Source organism: Priapulus caudatus, unplaced genomic scaffold (genome assembly GCF_000485595.1).
Source record: "Priapulus caudatus unplaced genomic scaffold, Priapulus_caudatus-5.0.1 Scaffold278, whole genome shotgun sequence".
NCBI lineage: Eukaryota > Metazoa > Priapulida > Priapulimorpha > Priapulimorphida > Priapulidae > Priapulus > Priapulus caudatus.
In genome coordinates, this window is record NW_014577339.1 from 315,493 (window position 1) to 327,097 (window position 11,605).

General features: G+C 48.8%; 2 protein-coding genes across 2 annotated transcripts in view; both read right to left on the reverse strand.

The window, feature by feature from the left end:
- The window catches only part of LOC106808442 (zinc finger protein 628-like), a 27,929-nt gene extending 23,987 nt beyond the window's left edge, over positions 1-3,942 (reverse strand). The window contains exon 1 of the mRNA XM_014811166.1: positions 3,842-3,942. The gene's annotated coding sequence lies outside the window, so the exon portion shown is untranslated. The remainder of the gene's footprint in view (positions 1-3,841) is intronic.
- A 3,274-nt stretch (positions 3,943-7,216) lies between these two features.
- On the reverse strand, positions 7,217-11,145 carry LOC106808451. Its single transcript, XM_014811179.1, has one exon. It carries the CDS (start codon positions 10,903-10,905, stop codon positions 7,933-7,935), a length of 2,973 nt encoding a protein of 990 aa, XP_014666665.1. The 5' UTR covers positions 10,906-11,145; the 3' UTR covers positions 7,217-7,932.
- Between the last annotated feature and the right edge of the window lie 460 nt (positions 11,146-11,605).

Consider the following 11,605-nt stretch of genomic DNA (forward strand, 5'->3'; position numbering starts at 1 on the left):
AAAAAAAAGAAGATAAATAAATTGGGGAGGGCCCTCCAGACCCCGCCTCTTCGCGTGCTCGGTCTCGGTCCGACACGCCTCCTTTGCTCGCGCGAAAACGCATGCTGATGTGGTCTAATTTCCAAAAAATTTCTGGGGGAGGGCCGCCCCTGACCCCCCCCCCTTCGCGTGGCTCGCATCTGGTGTCCCCCCCAATTTCAAAACTGGATTTGCGCGCCTGATTGACATATCACTGAATCTATGCCATGCCAATTTGCTAGCAGCTTCTATACAATTATTCTATGGCCGGTAGACTGAATAATCTGCAATATAATTACATGTACACGCTGTACCGCGCATAACACAGTCGCAATTGGCGAACGCACAATAGGGTCACAATATAGCTATACTATAATATGTTGAACATCTTCGTCCTAATATATATGTTTGCAAATAGTAGCAAGTACTTACATATCAAGAAGAACTTAAATATTTGTGTGGCGTCAATTCCCACGAACGAATTTTATGGTTTATAATGTTCACATCATATGGCATGGTGTTGAATGTGTTCTTCTAACACTTTTTAGTGTGGTCAGAAAGATGTGACAAGGAAGGGCAATACCGCTTTATTTGGCGTGCCTGGCCGCTGACAATGGGCTTGCTTGCATCGGACCAGGCAAGAAGCCATGCATCTCTCTGCTCTCTTTTCTCTCTCTCTCTCGTCACTCTCTATCTCTTCGCTCTCTCTCTCTCTTCTCTCTCTCTCTCTCTCTCTTTCTCTTTCTCGCCCTCCTCCTCGCCCCCTCTCTAAGCCCCTATCTGTATCTAGCTTTTTTTACTTTCAAGTTCAAGTTCACGGTATGTTTACAACATGAAAAACATAAGCTCTGCATTTAAGACCGACAACTAACATAAGACAGTAGACCAATATTACACGTAGGCTTACATAACAATTTTAAAACATGCATCCTATACAGGCATTCGTTTCTCTTCATCTTATTCATTCTCTTCTCCCTCCTCGTCGCTTTCCTGCCCTGTATGAAGGCGCGCGACCCGATTTTCTGTTGGAATAGGAATTTGATAGTCCCTTACAGGTCTCATAAATACGGGGAGTAGCTGCGTAAACCCCTGGCGAGCCAACTCAGTACGGCGGTCTGCACGACGAAGAGTAGAGTAAACATCATCCGGCATTGTAACGTTGGCTATGAACATGAGACCTTTAATGTAAGTAATACGCATGTATATCATTTGGTAGATCTATAGTTGATATATTCATAGTTATATTAGGGTATAAGTGTACTTTTTATCGATGATATAGCGATTTTTTTAAACTATCGGCAGCAATGATGTTGTCTGTTGACGATAGCGCTAACTTAGCGGGCGGTTGGTTCAAACTCCAGTTCATTCATTAGCGAAAGTCAGACGAGTTTCGACTTCGTCACTATTCTTGTCACTGTATTGGTATAGTTTTGTGTGTATTTCTTTGGTCTCCTTGTGTATATGTATATTCGCCTGCGAAATATTCCAGGTTAGAGTAATCAAGATGGCGGCGCGCAACGCCGATGATGGTGATAGCCTTTGCGCTGGCTGACGTTCATCGCTGACGCCGCGCAGCTCTAATGATACTGCTGCTGCGTGCAGCAGCAGCAGCAGCGGCAGCTGGCGTCAGCGCGCGGCAGCATCATTATCATTATTCTCCACTGCCATTAGGGCTATCAATCATCAAACCCATTATCTGTAGTTGCACAAGCGGTAATGATCCCGCACAATTTTCTGGCAAGCCCCATTGCTGGCTGAAATAGGCCAGAAATTACTCTCCAGAGGCTGGAGTAATGATGCTGCAGCGTCAGCGTCGCCGCCAGACAAAGAAAGTGCAACACTTAACACATGGCAACTGCGCGAGGTTTACTGGTGTACAAGCACAATGCAGATGGTGGGTGGTGTAGACGAGTGTTCCCCAATGCATGTTTAACGCCTGAGAAGGTTGTCATGAGATTTTTTTGTGTACAGCTATAGCTGCTCCACTAATACATTTCAACATTGGCATCCAACACATCTAACAAGCATAAACATATTACAGTATAGTACTGTATATAATAGTATGTATATATATATAATATATATATATATATATATATATAATATTATATATATATATATATATATATATTATCAGGAGCTAATATATATAATGACAATTATGATTAATTATGACAAAATAATAATGAAAATTGTCATTATTAGCTCCTGATATATTATATATATATATATATGTTATACAGGCCCGTAGCCAGGGGGGTTCGGGGGGTTCGAACGAACCCCCCCGAGCCTCCCCCCAAGCAAAAAAAAAATTTTTGTTGAAAATTTGCAAGAATTTCACCTCAGGTCGCTCCATTTTAGTGTAATAATTGCAAAATCTCTCCATCGTGCGGGAGGGTGAACAGTGAACACCCCCTCCACAGCCCTCCCCCCGCTCGGTCGCTTGCTTCCCTCGCCTGGTCGCTTCGCGCTCCGAGAGCAGGGGCGTGTACAGGGGGGGTCCAGGGAGTCCAGACCCCCCTTGCTCGCGCAGAAAACGCATCTGAGGGGGTGTAATTTTAAAAAATTTCTGGGGGGGGACCCCCAGGACCCCCTTCGCGTGCTCTAACTTTGGTTACGGTTAGACCCCCCCCCCCCCCCTGGTACAAATCCTGTACACGCCCACCTGACGAGCAAATTGCTAAATTGAAAAACGACGCCCCCAACATAAACTGGCTACGGGCCTGTATTATATATATATATATATTGTGATTTTTACGGCCAGACTTTGCTATAGCTAGCTGCTTCCTTATATACTTCCAACAGGTCACAAACAACAGGGTATCCTGAGAACTCTTCAGTTTTTCTCACATTTATTAGTAATTATTTAGCTCAATTTACGTTTTGCTGTCATGAGGAATATTTTAAGTATAGGTACATATATATATATATATATACATACTATTATATACAGTACTATACTGTAATATGTTATGCTTGTTAGATGTGATTGGATGCCAATTGGTGGAAATGTATAGTGGAGCAGCTATAGCTGTACACAAAAAAATCTCATGACAACCTTCTCAGCGTTAAACCATGCATGTGGGGAACACTCGTCTACACCACCCACCATCTGCATTGTGCTTGTACACCAGTAAACCTCGCGCAGTTGCCATGTTAGTGTTGCACTTTCTTTGTCTGGCGGCGACGCTGACGCTGCCAGCATCATTACTCCAGCCTCTGGGAGAGTAATCTTCTGGCCGTATTTCAGCCAGCACTGTGGGGCTTGCCAGAAAAATTGTGCGGGATCATTACCGCTTGTGCAACTACAGATAATGGGATTTTGATGATGATAGCCCTAATGGCAGTGGAGAATAATGATAATGATGCTGCCGCGGCTGACGCCGCTGCCGCTGCTGCTGCTGCTGCACGCAGCAGCAGTATCATTAGAGCTGCGCGGCGTCAGCGATGACGTCAGCAGCGCAAAGGCTATCACCATCATCGGCGTTGCCGCCGCCATCTTTGATTACTCTAACCTGAATATTTCGCAGCGAATATACATATACACAAAGGAGACCAAAGAAAATACACACAAACTATACCAATACAAAGTGACAAAGAAAGTGACGAAGTCGAAACTCGTCTGACTTTCGTAATGAATGAACTGGGAGTTTGAACCAACCGCCCGCTAAGCTTAGCGCTATCGTCAACAGACAACATCATTGCTGGCGATAGTTTGAAAAAAATCGCTATATCATCGATAAAAAGTACACTTATACCCTTAATATAACTATGAATATATCAACTATAGATCTACCAAATGATATACATGCGTATTACTTACATTAAAGGTCTCAATGTTGTCATAGCCAACGTTACAATGCGGATGATGTTTACTCTACTCTTCGTCGTGCAGACCGCCGTACTGAGTGGCTCGCCAGGGGTTTACGCAGCTACTCCCCTATTTATGAGACCTGTAAGGGACTATCAAATTCCCTATTCCTAACAGAAAATCGGGTCGCGCGCTTCATACAGGGGCAGAAAGCGAGAGGAGGGAGAGAGAATGAATAAGATGAAGAGAAACGAATGCCTGTATAGTATGCATGTTTTAAAATTGTTATGTAAGCCTACTGTTTTAATTATTGGTCTACTGTCTTATGTTAGTTGGTCGGTCTTAAATGCAGAGCTTATGTTTTTCATGTTGTAAACATACCGTGAACTTGAACTTGAAAGTAAAAAAAGCTAGATACAGATAGGGGGCTTAGAGAGGGGGCGAGGGAGGGAGGGAGCGAGAAAGAGAAAGAGAGAGAGAGAGAGAGAGAGAGAGAGAGAGAGAGAGAGAGAGAGAGAGAGAGAGAGAGAGAGAGAGAGAGAGAGAGAGAGCGAGAGATAGAGAGTGAGAGAGAGAGAGAGAAAGAGAGCAGAGAGATGCATGGCTTCTTTGCCTGTCCGATGCAAGCAGCCCATTCAGGGCCAAGGCACGCAAATAAAGCGGTATTGCTTCCTTGTCACATTATTCTGCTTCTCACACTAAAGTGTTAGAAGAACCACATTCAACACCATGCATATGGTGAACATTATCAAACCATAAAATTCGTTCGTGGAATTGACGCACACGAAATATTGTAATTTTCTTGATATGTAAGTACTTGCTACTATTGCAAACATATATTAGGACGAAGATGTTCAACATATTATAGTAGCTATATGTGACCCTATGTGCGTTCGCCAATGCGACTGTGTATGCGCGCGTACATGCGTGTACATGTAATATATTGAGATATATCAGTCTTACGGCCATAGAATAAATTGTATAGAAGCTGCATAGAAATTGCATGGATAGATTCATGATATGTAATCAGGCGCGCAAATCCATTTTGAAATGTGGGGGGGACACCAGTAGCGAGCACGCGAAGGGGGGCCCCCAGAAATTTTTTGGAAACTTAGACCACTCAGAATGCGTTTTCGCGCGAGCAAGGACGGCGTTGTCGCGACCGGACCGAGCACGCGAAGAGGCGGGGTCTGGGGGCCCTCCCCAATTTATTTGAAATTAGAACCACTCAGATGCGTTTTCTGCACGAGCAGGAGCGGTCCGGAACCCAGACCGGCACGCGAAGGGCGAGGCTGTGGCGGGGCTCCCCCAAATTTTTTTGAAATTAGACCCACTCAGATGCGTTTTCTGCGCGAGCAAACTGACGAAAAAAAAAAAACGGAAAGAAGCCAATCGTTGACGCACTATCACACACAATAAAAGGGTTCTCACTTCACAAACACACACACACACACACACGCACGCACACGCGCGCACACACACGCACACTTACACACAAAATCATGGTGATCCAAAATCGTAGGGGGGGATGTCCCCCCCACGAATTTTCAGAGGGGGGACATCATATCAAATGTGGGGGACAGGGGGACCCTGGATTTGCACCCCTGTATGTAATATTGCCTTCAATTAATTTCGTGGTAACAATAAAATGATTGATAACTTCATGTAACTATAGGCAAGTTCCCGCGAACACCATAACCGTGACAATAAACAGCAATAATAATAATAAGTGCCGCAGAGCGACAGCGCTCAACTGACGTGTACTGTAGCCAGGTATTCTTCTGATGAACTCACTGGCAACCGAATCAAGTGCGACCTCCCGCCACCGCGTTCACGCTCGCGCTCAGAGCATATATCTAGGATACTACTAATACAGATCTAAAATCTATGATAGGCTATACCTACTGGTAGTACAGTAGTAAATATACAGCTCAGCTGTGTAACTTTAATGACTTCGCTATATTAACATGTTATCAAGGATATGCGTCGAGCGCGAGTGTAGTGGTGGTGGTGGGGGAGGGTGGGGGAGGGTGGGGGGAGGGAGCTCTAATAGCAAAAGCAGTTCAGTCCTTTGTTAACAGTCAACAAATCCATGTTTAACCCTCCTCCTGAGGGTCAAAAGGTTATCCGACACTTACTCTTCGCATGTCAGCGGAAAGTACATTTCATGGTTTTTTCAATAAAGCCATAAAAATGACCTGTGACCTCCAATTTCGGCATAGTGATGGCTTTTCCTACCATGATGCTATACACCGACTATCACGAGCCTAGGTCGAGCCGTTTAGATTTGTGCCGCAGTTCTGCATTACCTCCGTATACCTTAAGTTAAGGAGGAAATGTTCCTTCTTATACACCTCTTGACCTTTGACCTTTGACCCCCAGCTTCAACATCCCAACTCGTTTTCGGATTACCCCCCCACGCCCCCAATATCGTGACCGTACTACATCGAGCGGTTAAGATTTGTGCCCAACTGTTGACGGACGCACAGACGGACGGACGGACGCACGGACAATCATGCGATTCTACAAGCTGCATCCGACTATGTCAGATGAACTAATAATAATAATAATAATAGTAATAATAAACTTGGGTGGATATATACATCCACTGCCCGTTGGCACACAGTTATAATGAGGGACACATCAATAGAAAGCCACATTAAGTACAGGCCCTCTCTACGTAATAAGTATAGATCTATGGATCATGGATTATATTCACACAACGCACCGCACTTATCAGTGTACGATAACACACCAGAGGTAGGTACCCACGTTCATGCATGTAGATGATAGATACGGGCATTCCTCCCAGAATAAGCCGAAGAGAGTATGTATCGCAAGAAATACTTTTTATTGGCATATAAATACCAAGAGAAGCTTCAGGGACAATATACATAACAGCACAAAAGTGGATGGTAACTTTACATTCGTTGACAAAAGTCAAGACAGTTTCTTTCCAATGAAGCGCAGGGAAAAAATTCTCAACGAACATATTTCGTTTGTATATCGTCTCGTCAATGTTCATCCTTATACACGTGTATGTAAGGTTACAGTAATCCACTACATACTTTACCAAACCAATGCAATGAAAAGCGTGTAGAATGCAACTTGCAAGTGGCAAATGTGTGATCTTGCGTAACTCGTGGCATGTGCACAACAAAAGCTACGGTGAACCAGTGGTTATAGTCATAGTGGAACTAGTGGATATTAGTCTGCGAGTTCTACACCCGGCCAGGACAACAAAAGCCGTAGCTTGGCGTAATGCCACAATCGGCAATTAATTACCCGATGTAACCTGCACAGTGCAGAAAGAGAAGAAGACGAAGAATAAGTCAACGAAGAAGACAAAAAAGAACAAGAAGAAGACGACGATGATGACAAAGAAGAAGAGGAAGAAGAAGAAGATGAAGATGCCGAAGAAGAAGAAGACGACGATGATGACAAAGAAGAAGAAGAGGAAGACAAAGAAGAAGGCGAAGAAGAAGAAATGACATGTTAGAGATTTCTGATCCATTCTAATTCGATGATACTGAGAATAAAATTGTGCAACAACAATGAATTAATGAGTAAAAATATCATCCTAACACTAGATTAAAAAGATAACCAACTTCTCAGACACACTCACATTTCATAAATGCCTATCATATCGTATATAACCATGTTTACACATCGGTATGCCGCGAGGCAAAATAGAGTAAATCGGTAACAGTTCGAGGTCTTTTATATAAATGCTATACTATTTTACACCCACTGCATATTCACAGCGAATCCAGGCATATTGCAAAACACCACATTTACATTTCGATTAATTGCAAGAATTCTACAAACGCAATACACCTGCAGTTTATGCACGTGCCTGTTCTGATACGAAATCCGATCGATGCTGCATGATGACAGGATAAGTACGAAACTCAGTCTCCATTCTTCACTTGCATTAAATTATTTGTACACACCGTACAATGAGTCTTAATTGAGCACGATCCACTACGATGCCGTAGGTGCCTTGGATTCGTCACCGGCACGTAAAGCACATCACTTTCCACAGAAAGTCACTCCCAGCCATCACCAGCCACGTGCGACGATGACGACCCTCGTAGACCCGATCAGTACTGCCCGAAATTGCTGGTCAGGTAGAGCAGGGCCGTAGTCGTCTCAGTCGTCTGCACGAACTGCGGCCGCTGCTGGTCCACCTCCTGCGTCTGCACATACTCCTCGGCCGACATGATCTGTATCGGCTGGCCGCCCTGCTGCGTGTCCTGCACCATCGGGTCATGCACAAGGTGCGCGGGAATGATGTGCGCGGTGAGGTGCGGCGGGATCTGGTCGGACGGATACTGCACGATCGCGATCTCCTCCTTCACCTGGATCTTCTCGGCGGGCAGCGCGTCCTCCGTCGGGTAGTGCAGCTTCGTGTGACGCCGCAGCGCGTAGCTCGTGTTGAAGCGCTTGTCGCACTGGTCGCACTGGTGCGCGCGCGGGTTCTTGTGGATCGTGAGGATGTGCTTGCGCTGCACTGAGCGCGTCTTGAACGAGGCGCCGCAGAGTTCGCAGAGGAACGCGCGCAGGTCCGAGTGCGAGGCCATGTGCTCGCTGAGGTGCGCCTGCGAGCGGAAGCCCTTCTCGCACATGTGGCAGTGGAACGGGAACTCGCGTTCCTCCGTCTGCATGTGCGTGCCCTTGTGCTGCCGCAGCGCGTCGGCGCGCTTAAACGCCTTGCCGCACAGGTCGCAGAGGAACGGTCGCCGGCTCGTGTGCACGTTGTTCGTGTGCCGCGTGTAGTGCTCCTTGCGGCTCGTCTTGTACTCGCAGACGCCGCACTGGAACATGCGGTTGCGGCCGCCGTCGGCGTGCACGCGCATGTGCCGCTGGTAGTGGTACGGCTTCAGCGTCTTGTAGTCGCATGACTTGCACTGCAGCACGCGCGACGGCTCCGCCTCCTCGGCGCGCTGCTCGTGCCGGAACTTGACATGCCGCTGCAGCAGCTTCAGGTCGTCGGTGCCGTACTTGCAGTAGTCGCAGAAGTAGACGCGCTGCGAGTGCTCGAGCTCGTGCCGCCGCAGGTGGCCGAGACGCAGCGTCGTGAAGCTGCACAGCGCGCACCGGTGGATTGTCTTCACCTTCTCGTGGATCTGCGTGTGCTTCTGGAAGTGGCTCTCGCGCTTCGTCTTGAACGAACACTGCTTGCAGAAGAACTTGAAGGGCGTCAGCTGCTCGTAGTCCTTCTTCGCCTTCTTGCGGCCAAGCAAGGGCGGCGTCTCGCCGCCGCTGCCGCCATGGCCCGACTCCGCGGCAGCATGTTTGCTCGACGCGTCGCCCGCCTGCGAGGCAGGACCCGTCGCGTCGGCCAGCAGCTTCCGCAGAACACTGTCGGCCGATTTCACAAGCGTCTGTGGAGTCTTCCGGTCCTTGGGGTCGGATTCGGGCAGCCAATCCGGATCGTCACCGTTCACAGTGGTGCCCGCTTGCGCCTGTGAGTCAGCGTTGCTGGACGAATCGTCCACCTTCGTGGAGTTATCATCTGGATTAGCGTCTACGGTGTCCTGCACGGTAGGGTCCATCTCCTTCTGATCGGTCAGCTCTCGCGTCATTTCGCTCTCATCGTCCTCGTCGTCGTCTTCCAGGGATTTCATCAATGTCTTCACGCAGAATTTCGGCTTGCGTCCCCTCAAGCCCCTGCGTCGCTTGCCGACGCCTCGGTACACTGGCCTCTTTTTCTTGACTTGAGTCTCGAGCGCGCTTACTGTGTGAGTCTCCTCCTTCGGACTGTCGGCAGCTGGCAGCTCTGGCGACGGTGCCCACACCTCGGTCGTTTCCGGTTCAGGCAGAGGTGCTACGTGACTTTCAGCCAGCACTTCGACCGGCTGCGAGGGAACCCTCTGAACGCAAAGACGCCCCCCTCGCCCTGGCGGTCGACCGACCTTCGCCACCTTGGTCTGCGCGGGTGGGCTCGGCACGATCAGGTCACACTGTGTCTGCTGGTCGCACTGTTCGTCGACGACGCCCCCGCCCAGCTCTCCGCTGCAGTCGAGCATGAGCCGCCGCAGCGACTTCTGCGCAGCGACGATCTGCCGAAAGGGTCCTGCGACGGTGTAGTCGCCCGCGTCGTCGTTGTGCCGCACCCGCACGCCGTACTCGACGTCGAGGCGTCCAAAGAACGCCGTCTTCGATCCGGGGATCGAGTCGAGCATCGCGCGCGAGAGTGTCGCGCGAACCTCCGCAAACACGGTCGGCGCGTCCTCGTCGATCGTCAGGTCGTCCGCCTCGAGCGATGCGTCGTCCTTGCCCGCACCGCCGCCCGCCGCAGCCTCCTCCTGCTCCTCGTCACCGCGCGTCTGATTGTTCGTGTGCTCCTCCATGATCGACGTTGCCTGCGACACCTTCTCCTTGATCGACTCCTCCGTCTCCGGCGGCGGCGGCTGCGGCTCGGGGCTGCTTGCCTTCTCCATCTCGGCGATCGCGTACGCGACGGGGTCCAGCTGGTGCTGCGGCACACCGTAGCCGGTGTGGTCGAGTATGCTGCCGCCGGGCGAACTCAGCGGCATCCTGTCGGCGGAGACGACGACGGCGGTGCCGGGGACGGGCACGTACACGGCGGCAGACGAAGGCGAGGCCCCACCGGGAAGCTGGATGCGCTCGAACGCGGCGTCGCCCGGGTCCGCCGCAGACGTGATGATCGCGTACTGCGCGTGCATGTTCACGTCGGCCTGCAGCTGCGTCGTCTGCGTCGTCGACACAGGGCTGCTGTACAGGTAGCTCTGGCCGTCACCGGCTGCGTACGTGTAGCCCGACGCCAGCTGGCTGACGGGAATGTGCGTGTAGTAGCTGGGGTTGATCGGTTGGCCAGCAGAGAACGCCTGCATCGCCGGTGTGACGCTGCGCACGACGTCGGTCTCCTGGACGTACGGCGTCGCGTCAACGTCGCCGCCGCCGCCGCTCAGGCTCATCAGCTGCTGCACGCTCTCGGGCGGATGCTGACCAGCTAGCGGGAAGCCATCCTGCTTCACCTCATCATCGTTGGCCTTGCTCAGCCCCAGGATGGCACTGCCTGGATCCATCCCTGGCGACCCGATTGACATCGCGCGAAACCTCAACGACGACGGGCGACACTCAGCGTTAGTTCCATTCGTTTTAGAGTCCCCACTAAACGACGCGAGAATTTTCTTTTGGACAAGTAAACTTTAAGATTGCTCGTTGCCATTTAATCATAGCCGAGCAAGATGGAAGTCAGGTATAAGTGGCAACCATACATTTGTTATAGCATGTGTTCGCTCAGGAATCTTCCAAGTCCTCAGTAATAGTTTTTCTGCAAAGAAGTACCTGCAAAATACAGATAGCACCAATTATTTATATGTTCAGGTCTTTATCACCTATTATAACATTTTTTAAATGGCTGACCTGAACAAGAGATGCTGTTTATTGGAGAGTCAGGACTACGTTATCATAACGAATTTCTGGTGCAGTATAATGAGTATTAAACTATTAAAGGAACAGTAGCCTCTAGGTTCTAGGGTTATTTTCAGCTAATTTAGGTTATAATTGCGCTACATAAAAAGTTTCATGGTTCAATCACCATTAGAAATATTTTTAAAAAATGTTTTAAAACTAACGACTACAGTTTGATTACAACGACGGTGGCGCCACTCAAAGCGCACGATCTGAGAAGTTGCGCAAAACCACATTCCAGCCAAGGGCTACAGACCGAGGGTATTTCTTATTTATTCATTTAAAAGCAAAAGGATTGTAATATCTTATAAACGACATATAGTTTCAGTTATA